At 50.8% G+C, this 10,213-nt stretch overlaps 1 protein-coding gene across 1 annotated transcript; it reads right to left on the bottom strand.

Annotated features, from left to right (window-relative positions):
- Positions 1 to 335: 335 nt before the first annotated feature.
- CRYBA4 (crystallin beta A4) lies at positions 336 to 8,334 on the bottom strand. Its single transcript, XM_077159129.1, has 6 exons — positions 7,980 to 8,334; positions 7,412 to 7,462; positions 6,642 to 6,760; positions 3,725 to 3,866; positions 2,125 to 2,267; positions 336 to 630 (listed from the first exon to the last, which is right to left on the bottom strand). The coding sequence occupies exons 2-6, from the start codon at positions 7,448 to 7,450 to the stop codon at positions 483 to 485; spliced, it is 591 nt and encodes a 196-aa protein (XP_077015244.1). The 5' UTR covers positions 7,451 to 7,462; positions 7,980 to 8,334; the 3' UTR covers positions 336 to 482.
- Between the last annotated feature and the right edge of the window lie 1,879 nt (positions 8,335 to 10,213).

Raw genomic sequence — 10,213 nt, 5'->3', positions numbered from 1 at the left:
AAATCACTAGGGAAATTTTAAAATATCAAACTGAATGAGAATGAAAATACATGAAATTAAAATTTGTGGGAAGTAGCCAAAGCAGTGCTTGGAGGGAAATATATAGCTTTAGCTATTGACAAAGAAGAACAGCTGAATATAAATGAACCGAGCATCTACCTTAAAAGGGAGAAGAGGAAGAACAACGTAAATGGGAGGTGGGAAACAATAAAAACTAGAGCAGAAATCAGTGAAATAAACAAATAGAGGAAATTGACAAAGCCCACAATTGTCTCTTTGAAAAGATTAACAAAATCCAAAAGGACATGCTAATATTGGACCTTCTTTTTATTACTAGTGTGACGTCTATGTTTTTGGACTGACTGCACATGGACTGTTCCACGCGGGCGCCCGCAGCCTGCAAGGGGAGGTAGAATGGCCGCAGCCTTCCCTGCCCCCTCCCTTGCAGACAGGCAGGTGTGCGCTGCCCAGGCCAGGCCCTGTTACTGCTGGATCCGTCGGATGCTCTGCACCTGGAAGGTCTGGGCCTGAGAGCCCAATTCCCGGAAGTGCTTGTAGTCACCCGAGTGGCGGTCGCACTCCAGCACGTACTGAAAACCTCGGTAGCCAGGAAACTGAGAGCACACCCAGCTGGAGGAGGGAAGAGGCAGACTGTTACCTTGGAGATGGATCAGCATCCTGAACAAGACAGGGACAAACGCATCCGTGCCGCGCACACATTCCAGTAATCCTGGCCTGCCTTCGGGGCTCTTCACCCCCCCACACACATACACACACCCTGGGCCGTTACTTATGCTGTTCCCTCTGCCAGGAACACCATTCCAGCCATGCTTCCCCCAGCCAAGTCCCATACGTTCTTCAGGTTTCAGCTCAACCACCGATTCATCAGGGAAACTTTACTTCCTTCCCTAAATTAGACCGCAGGTCCTTATTTTACTATCTTGCATGTTCCTCCTTTGTAGCAAATCATATGCTGAGATAATTGTCAAATTATGTGGGGAGCATCAGCCTCGCTTCCAGAAGGGATGCTCTCGGGGAATGGGGATGGATGTCTTGCTCGTGGCTAGCCCCAGTACTGGCACAACGCCTGGCACACAGGAGGGCCTCCACAGATATTTGAATGAATGAATGCATGAATGAATGAATGAATGAATGAATGAGAAGTCATTCTTTCTCCCTCCTCCCTTTCCCAGAAGTCCTTCCAAGGAAAGTGCAATTGTTCTTGCACCACATTGTTCGGGACTGGACAGGGATCAGTGCTTTGTTTTCTGAGTCTCCTGTTTCCCCTTCTGTAAAGGAAGGAAGTGGGCGGGGGCTATCCTACTCTAAAAGAACCTGATCATATCTGTTGAGTACTGAGAAAACTAAAATCAAAAACAATAAAAGCCTGTCACCCCTGTCAGCCCCTTTCCGCCAGGAGCCAAAGGGCAACTCAGAAAGTGGCGCTGATGTCGGTAGCCTCACGCACCTCCTCCTGGATGAGACAAGTGGGGAATGAGTCAGCCCTGGGTTTGGAACCAGATTCAGCCATTTACCTGCTGTTGGACTAACCCACGGGGGTTCATTTATGGCCGCACATCCCTCCTCCCGCCCCTCCTGGGGATAACCCCGCCACCCCTCCCCCTTTCCTGGTGTGGGAAATCTGGGCTGGCCTAATGATGAACACGTGACCAGACCTAGCCAATCAGAACACCCCATTCCTGTGGGCATGCTGATTGGGTCAGAGTCGGTCACATGACTCAAGCTAAACTTCTGAGAACTTTTGTACTTGGGGTGGGATCACTGAGGAAGAGACACTCTCTTCCAGGGGCTGGAACATAAGCCTGAAGCTGTCATCTTTGCCTTTGTATGGGAAGAACTTACATCGGCAGGTGGAGGGACAGGGGGATAATGACAGGTTCCTCCCCCAGCGCTTGGATCCAGCTATACCTGAAGTCAGTTACTGGGGTGCATGAATCTCCTTTTGGCTTAAGCCATTTTGATCTGAGTTTAGAGTACTTGTAATCCCATAAATTCTGGCTGATACCTGCCTTTGTGTCCAGCACGGAGATTTCACGGGAGATGCCCCTACCCCTCCCAACATCCCCTCTTTTCCCTTTCACTCAGAGCCTGGGATCCACTTACGCCCCCGAATGGACATGGCAGGAGCCCACTCCGTTACCGTCCCAGCCCATGGCCTGCAGGGAGGGATAATCATCACTCAGCTCCCCTTTCCTGCCCAGAAAGTTCTCTTGCTCGAAGATGGTCAGCCTCGAGTCACGGTGGTTCTGTGGGCACAGAAACAAGGTCGGAGCCCCGGGCAACCAGTTGGGAGCCCAGGACCCTCTGCTAGCCCTCCCCCACACCCTGCTCTTGTCTCCCAAACCATCCTTCCTTGCAAACCTCTATGGAAGGCAGTAAGGAAACAGGTTCTAGAAACTTCACCAAAGGTCTACCCTTTGTCTTAGAAATGTGCCTACCAGGAATTTACACAAAGGAAGTTATCATGGAACAAATGAGCGGCAAAGATGTTCCCACCCAACAATGAACCAAAATAATCAGGAATCCACCTACCTGTTGAATAGGGGATCAGGCGGTAAACTCTCCCCATAATTAGGAGGAAGGGTACAGAGATCTGGGTTCAAATTCTGACTCTGCCACCTACTGGCTGACCAAGCTTAGGCACCTTTGTTCTCTAGCATTTCTGAGCCTCTGTTTCCATTTCTGTAAAATGCAACTAAGCACATCTACTTCTCAGGGTTGTTTTAAGGGTTATGTGAAATCAGGAGTTTGCCCTCCGCTGAAATATAAACTGTGGGAAATCAGGGACTGCATCTGTCACGTTTCGACATGGATTTCTGTATTTAGCACATTGTCTGGGCAGTTGGTGGAATTAAAAAAAAATGAGTTTATTTACAAAACAGTATTAGAGCGCTGTGAAAAATGATGTTGTAACTGAGATTTAATCATCTGGGAGGATGATTGTTATTTATTTTCCCAGTGAGAAAGGCTGGTTTCCAAGCCATGGATTATTGTGATTCCTGTGTGTGTGTGTGTGTGCGTGCGTGCGTATGCGTGTGCATGTGTTCTGTAGATAGCAAAGAAGACCAGACTTTCATTTTCTTATTCTACTATATTGGGGATTTTCCTTGAATTTTGGACAATTAATATAAGTGCCTTATGTGAATATAAATCAGCAATAGTTATTTCTGAAGTAAAACAAAAAGTGAAATCCACCTTTCTGAGCCTCAGTTTTCTCATCTGTAAGATGGGATCATAACGGGCACCTCCGCTTGTGCTCCATGAACAGCAGCTAATATCTAAGAGCCAGGAGCACTGATAAGGAATAGCGGGAAGGAGGATTGCCTGTCATCTCTGGCACCCCTCTTCTCCCAAGACCCCCCGAGTCATGAAAAGAAAAGAGCAAAACATGGGGGAGCTCGTATCGGAGCAAAGGTTGCGATGGACACTGTTCGTTGGAGGCTCTGGCCAGATGCTTGAGATTTTTCTTCCCTGCAGCATAGACTCTATGGCTCCATTTCAAGCCGACAAAACCGAGGCTCAGAGAGGGGAGGGGCTGCCCGAGTCACATGACTTGAAGAGGTGCCACGAGCATTTAAACCTGGGGCATCAGAATCCCGAGCGCCCTTCCTCCCCTGGCCCCCCAGGGAGACTGGAGGAAGGCTGACGGTGGGGGTGGGGGTGGGGAGGCTCAGCTATCTCCCTAGGGCCAGGAGGGACTCACAGCACAGGCCAGGGGCCGGAAGGAGGTGAGCCTCTGGGTGGGGTAGGCCGTGTTGCCGCTCCAGGCATCCCAGCTCGGGTACTCGCCGCGCTCCAGCACGTACTGCTGCCCTTGGAAGCCGGCGTGCTCAAAGCCCACCCACCTGCACACAGAGGGGGTGGGGGACCGCCGCACATGAGCCCCTCACCTAGAGGGCTGGACCCAGCGGTTCTCATCCTGGGGTGCTTTTGCTCCCTGGGAGACATTTTTTCTCCCCTTTTTTGTGAAAAGTAACACATACACAAAAAAAGCAATAAATTTCGAAGCAGAGCACAACAATTAGTTGTAGAACAGATTGCAGAGTTTGGTATGGGTTGCAATGCCACAAGTTTAGGTTTTCACTTCCAGCTGCTCTGAGATACTGGAGACTAAAAGAGATATCAGTTTAACGATTCAGCATTCATATCCATTTGTTAAACCCTACTGTTCTCTGTATAACTCCACCATCACCCTTGATCTTTCTGTCCCACTCTTCAGGGTACTTGGGCTGTGGCCATTCTAACGTCTTCATGTTGGAAGGGGCTGTCACTAATATGGGGTAGGGGAATGGAACTAGCTGATGTTCTGGAGAGGCTGGGCCCTCTGGGTTTCAGGGCTTATCTGGACCAGGGCCCCACCTGGAGGTTGTAGGTTTCTGGAAAGTTACTCTAATGCATGGAACCCTTGTGGAATCTTATATATTGTCTTAGGCATTTTTTAGGATTGGCTGGAATGGTTTTGGTTGGGGTTTGGCAAGTTATGATAGGTAGCAAGGTCTACCTGAAGCTTGTGTAAGAGCAACCTCCGGAGGAGCCTCTCGACTTTATTTAAAATCTCTCAGCCACTGATACCTTATTAGTTACACTTCTTTTCCCCTTTTGGTCAGGGTGGCCCATGGGAGACACTTCGCAACACCTGGAGACGTTTTGGGCTGTCACAGCTGGGGTAGGGGCTGGGGGTGCAGTGCCGCGTCCCGCCGCGCCCGGGCTGGTCCCCGCCACAAGGAAGCCCCCAGCCCTAAACAGCGAGAGTGCCGAGCTTGGGAAACCCTGTTCCCGGCCCAGGAGCCCCCAGGCCAGCCAAAGCCTCAGAACAGTTCCTTGTGCTCCTCCCAAAACACAGGAAAGATGAACAATCTTGTAAGTTGCTGCCACGAGGGCATTTCTCACCCACGTCCTTATCTTAAGAGACTCTTTCAGGAGACACCTGCCTCTCTGATTCCAGGGAGAGCCGGGACTCTTCCACCTCACCATCCCACAGGGTACAGCAGCAGGGGGAACCCACTAACGACAGGGTGTCCCACCTTTGGTTTGTTGTGGTCCTGTGGGGCAGGGGACGTGGAGGCTGGCACCAGGCAGACCTTGCCTTCGCTGCCCACGAAAGTAATAAACTGGCTGAGCCCGTGGTCCCCGGTTGGCCTGCTGACATATCCCTGGGCCGCCGCTGTCCCCATCTGAGCTCCGGCTCCCCACCTGTACAAAGAGGAAGCTTCCAGAGCAATGCCCCCGATGCGAGATGCAGAAAAATCAGTCCGGATGGCCAGGCGAATGATGTCGAATCACCCTGTTCTCCTAGCAATCTCCTTCCAATCCTTCTGGAATTATGTTGGCTAATATAGTAACCACTGGTCACATGTAGCTAATTAACTTTAAACAAATAAGTTAAAATGGATTGAAATTTCAGATTGGGTTCAGTGACTCTAAATTAGGCAGTGCAGATATAGGACTTTTCCAACATCGCAGAAAGTTCTGTTGAACAGTGTTCATCTAAAGACTCTTAGTTCAATGGCTGAGAGATTCCAAACAGAGTCAAGAGATTATCCTGGAGGTTATTCTTACGCATTAAGCAGATATCACCTTGTTATTCAAGATGTAGTGGAGAGGCTGGAGGGAACCGCCTGAAAATGTAGTGCTGTGTTCCAGTAGCCATGTTTCTTGATGATGATTGAACAATGATATAGCTTTCACAATGAGACTCTGTGAATGTGAAAACCTTATGTCTGATGCTCCTTTTATCTACCTTGTCAACAGACGAGTAGAACATATGGAATAAAGATAAATAATAGGGGAAACAAATGCTAAAATAAGTTCAGTTTGAAATGCTAGTGATCAATGAAAGGGAGGGGTAAGGGGTATGGTATGTATAATTTTTTTCTTCTGTTTTCATTTTATTTCTTTTTCTGTTGTCTTTTTACTTCTTTTTCTGAATTAATGCAAATGTTCTAAGAAAGGATCATGATGAATATGCAACTATGTGATGATATTGTGAATTACTGGTATATATGTGGAACGGAATGATCATATGTTAAGAATGTTTATGTTTCTTTCTTGTCATTTTTTTAATTTAAAAATTAATAAAAAGAATCTTAGTGTACTGTGAGTGTGCCCTTAACACCTCCCTACATCCACTGCTCTCTCTTTTTATTTATTTGTCTAACAAAAAGAGCTCAGCCTCACTCTCAGAGCCTCAATCAGGCACCAATATTTAGCTAAAATTTAAAAGCATCATTTTTTTACTGTATTTATTCTTCTTTTGGCAATTGATGTTGGCTTTTTTTTTTCTTTGCATGGGCAGGCGCTGGGAAGCTGATGTTGGCTTTTGATTTATGCTAATGGAACATTTCTGCCCTGACACTCTGTTCTGAAGATCTGCATCCAGCGGGCAAGATCCGTGTGCATCAATCCCCCTACACTTGGCCAGTGCACAGCCTGCGCAACCTGACACGGCAGTCCTGCACGCCCTCCAGCATCTCAGACCCAAGGAAGACACAAAGGTATGCAATTAGAGTCTGGGGAGAACATCTACAAATCCCAGCCCTCATCTCTGGGTCCCTTCCTGCCTCCCCTCCCCTCCCTCACCGGGACCCAGACTGGGCGCTCCACCCGCCCGCCGGACTCACGCGCCACTCAGCACTTTCAAGGATCTCACGGTCTCGAAGCCAAGCTCCAGCACGCTGGGACACTCGGACGTGAACTCGTGCCGCCAGCCCTGGAAGCTCTCCTCATCCCACACCACGACCTAGGCCAGAGAGAAAGGGTGGAAACCAGCCTCAGAGCTCGGTGGGGTCGGCCGAGGGGCTGGGGGCACCCCGAGACTCAGAGTGGGGCAGGGCAGCAAGAGGAGGCAGCATAGCCGGGATTGCAAACTCAGATGCGTCCAGGGGCAGGGCCAGGAAGGTAGGTGAGGAACTGTGGGGACCTGGGGAGCAGGGGCCCCACGTAAACGGGGGTATGGGGGTGTGCGTGGGGGAAGGTCTGCTCGGCCGACCCTCTGGTTTCTCACGACGATCACTAACATCCGAATTAGGCGGAACCTCCAAGTTTTTGTAAGGCTGGTGATAAATTCATGTTATTTAAAAAGCACAGAGCAGGTCTAACAAATCATGCCTGAAGACCGCATGCAATCTTGGCTACCAGTGTGAGCTCTCTGCCCGAGTGTGTTGGTTAATGTTTTGGAATTTGAAGTCCCAGGTTCATATTGGGTGTGACTTGGGCAAGTCCCTGTCCCTTTCGGTTGAATTAGAGCAATCGGCCCTCTCCTTCTAAGGGTGACATGAGAACTCAGTGAAGTTGGGGGATGGGAAAGGGGGGGGCGAGGGGGTCTCTGCACTGGGTTTGAACCCTGTCCCTGCCCGCTCCCCCACCGCCCCCAGCTGGTATCTCTTCCTACCTTCCAGTGTCCCGCTGACGTGGTGCACTGCAGGGTCATGTTGGCTCCTTCCTACGAAGGAGAAAGCATCCCAGTCTTCCACCCTGGCTCTGTTTCTCCTTGACATTGACGGCTGCTTTGGGCCGAGTCAGGATCCGCCTGGGGCAAAGTGTGTGGCTTTGTGTCCCTCTCCTTTTCTGTCTGTGAGCAGTGCCGTGTGTCCTTTATCTCCTTCCTAGCACCATCTCAAAACGTACCCATTCTGTGTCCATCCCTTGGGCCCCACCAAACTGCTTTATCCATGCTCCAGGAGAATGTTTCTGTGGCTGCCAGAGGGTGGATGCTTCATGCCTGCACGTGTCATAGTGCTCAGCTAAGAGTGCCTTCCCACGACAGCACCTAATGCTAAAGGGGAACTCTGATGGTGGAAATTCAGGCAATAGGACACTAAATGAAGGTAGGCAGGTACTGTTCTTGACGCCTTGGCTAGGATGAGGATGGCGTCCTGGGTGATGCAGTCATGGGATGTTGGCTCCCCGCCTCCCGGGATGCTAACTGATCCTGCCTCTTCCCCAAGCCTAGGACTTACCGAGATGGGCCCAGAGAACACTCCAGAGTCGGGGCTGGCCAAGGCCAGTCTCTTATAGACTGCGCCGGGACAAGGGGCCCCAGAGAGCAGAGCCCTGACTCAGCAAGCAAACAGCAGAGACAAAAGCAAACCCTGGCCGAAGCCCCCACGGAGAGGTGTCAGCAGCTCTGGCATCGGCTGGGAGGGAACGGTCCAGCTCGCCTCCCCCAGGGATCAGCTGCAAAGAAGGTGAGGGAGGTAGGGCTGCCATAATCGGACCCACAGAACTTCTGTCTGGAGCGGTAGAATGAGCACTAAATGGGGAGTCCGAACCTCATTCTTGTCCTTTCCAGCTGTGTGACCCTGGACAAGTCATGCCCCTCAGTTTCTGCCTATAAAATAGAACAAGACTAAACTCCTTTGTGAAGTCATGTAACATGCCTGGCACAGAGTAAAGATACAACAAATGCCCATTCCTTCCCTCCTCTGGCCCCTTTCCTCTTCCAGCTGGGGCAATCAGGGTAGGCTTCATAGTGGAGGTGGCATGTAAACTGGGTTGGGACGATTGGTACAGAGTGAGATGGAAAGAGGGGCATTCTGAGCAGGGGAAACAGTGGGAGCAAAAGTGCAGGGGTAGGACTCGTGGCACCTGTACAGGAAAGAGCTGGTAGCCCAGTGTGTCTGGAGCTCAGGGGTCGTGAAGGGGCAGAGAGAGAAGAGGCAGGAGAGGTAGGCTGGACCAATGCCTGCAGGCTTCACAAAGCCGTGCTGAGTCCCTCTGGCTTTGTGGGAGAGCAAAGTTGCTGCTGGGTGGGAAAAGGTTTTGCAAACTGTGAACACCTGCCAAACATCCTTGGTCTTAGAATTTGCTTTGTGCATCCTCTCCCCTCAGCTTGCCCCCTGGGCTGGCTGACAAGCGGCCTCTCACAGTGTAAAAGGGGCCAGGTGGCTTGGAGTGAACCCGGACCTGACTTTTACTACCTGGCTGAGCTGGAGGCTGGCTGAGTCCTAGCTCATGGCTATAAAATGGCTACATCAGTTCCCTCCTGGGAGGGTTAAATAAGGTTCTATCAAATGCAAGCCTTCCGAGCAGGTTGCCACAAAAATGAAACCCAGCCTCTGCAACCAGACAGCCAGGCTTCGAAGCCCATTCTTGCTGGCTGGGTAACCTTGAGCTTGTTACTTAACCTCTCTGAGCCTCACTCTCCTTGTGCGTAAAATGGGTGTCAAGATAAACGGGGTTTAACCCAAGGGAGAGGGGTATTGAGGATTAATGTGAGTGACAAAAGATTAGCACTTAGAGCTGCTCCTGGAACTTAAAAAACATTACATATCATCACCACCACCAGCATCATCATTGCTGTCGGGGACTGACTCGTGCCCCCCACAAAGACAGGTTCAAGTCCTAACCCTGGGTCCTGGCAGTGTGAACTCGTTTGTAAATAGGATTTTTGAAGATCCTATTAAGATGAGCCCAGATTGAATCAGGGAGAGCCTTAATCCGGTATGACTAGAACCTTACAAGCAAAGGAAATGTGGAAATGGAAGGAGAAACCAGAAAAGGAGAAAAAGGAGGCAGATGGCCCGGGCACGGAGGCAGAGCCTGAGCCGCCACCACAATGCTACAGGCTTCGGGGAAAGCGTCACCCTTCTGACGCCTTGATTTTGGACTTCTGTCCCCCAAAACCAATACAGCCAATCCCTATGGTGGAAGCCAACGACGCTGGTATCTTGTTACGGCAAACTAAGGTGGTTGTGGATAATAACAATGATGCCTATTAAATAATAATTTTTTTAAATGCTTTTAAAACCTAAATGAGGCTAACCACAGAGACCACCCCCTACTCTCCACGAGGACATAGTGAGGGTTAATGGGGCCAAGTCAGTAAAGAACTCAGAGGGGAGCTAGATGTGGGGGCCCCCCAGCCTGCCCCAGCCCTGCTCTTTGGCAGGCAGCCCCTTGCCAAGGGGGAGAGACGAACCACCCGGAGGTGGCCTGGCCTCTCAGCCCAGGACCAGTGGGTGGTCCCCACCGCAAGGACCTTGGCACCAGCTCCAGTAGCTGCTGCATCCTGCCCCCCACTCCCCACCCCAGGTCTTGGCCCGGGATGAAAGGCTGAGGGGGAGGGAGGGAAGTGAGGGGGCGGCAGGCTGGGTGGGAAGAGGGCAGAGCCGGCCCCCCCCGCCCCGGGTCAAGGAGATGTCCAGCAGAGCCAGGCTTCAGGGGAACCTGAGCAGTCCCCCAAGTGGGGCTG

The sequence above is a fragment of the Tamandua tetradactyla genome, chromosome 5 (assembly GCF_023851605.1).
Source record: "Tamandua tetradactyla isolate mTamTet1 chromosome 5, mTamTet1.pri, whole genome shotgun sequence".
NCBI lineage: Eukaryota > Metazoa > Chordata > Mammalia > Pilosa > Myrmecophagidae > Tamandua > Tamandua tetradactyla.
This window is presented reverse-complemented; position numbering and strand designations above follow the sequence as displayed.

Bases quoted from the DNA above. Each gene is read 5' to 3' on its own strand.
- CRYBA4 (XM_077159129.1), bottom strand. From the start codon at position 7,450: ATGACCCTGCAGTGCACCACGTCAGCGGGACACTGGAAG. The intron at 3,867-6,641 runs GTGAGTCCGGCG...CTCTGTGTGCAG, and splicing joins TTGAAAGTGCTGAGTGGCGC to GTGGGTGGGCTTTGAGCACG. The intron at 2,268-3,724 runs GTGAGTCCCTCC...CTGTGCCCACAG, and splicing joins TCCGGCCCCTGGCCTGTGCT to AACCACCGTGACTCGAGGCT.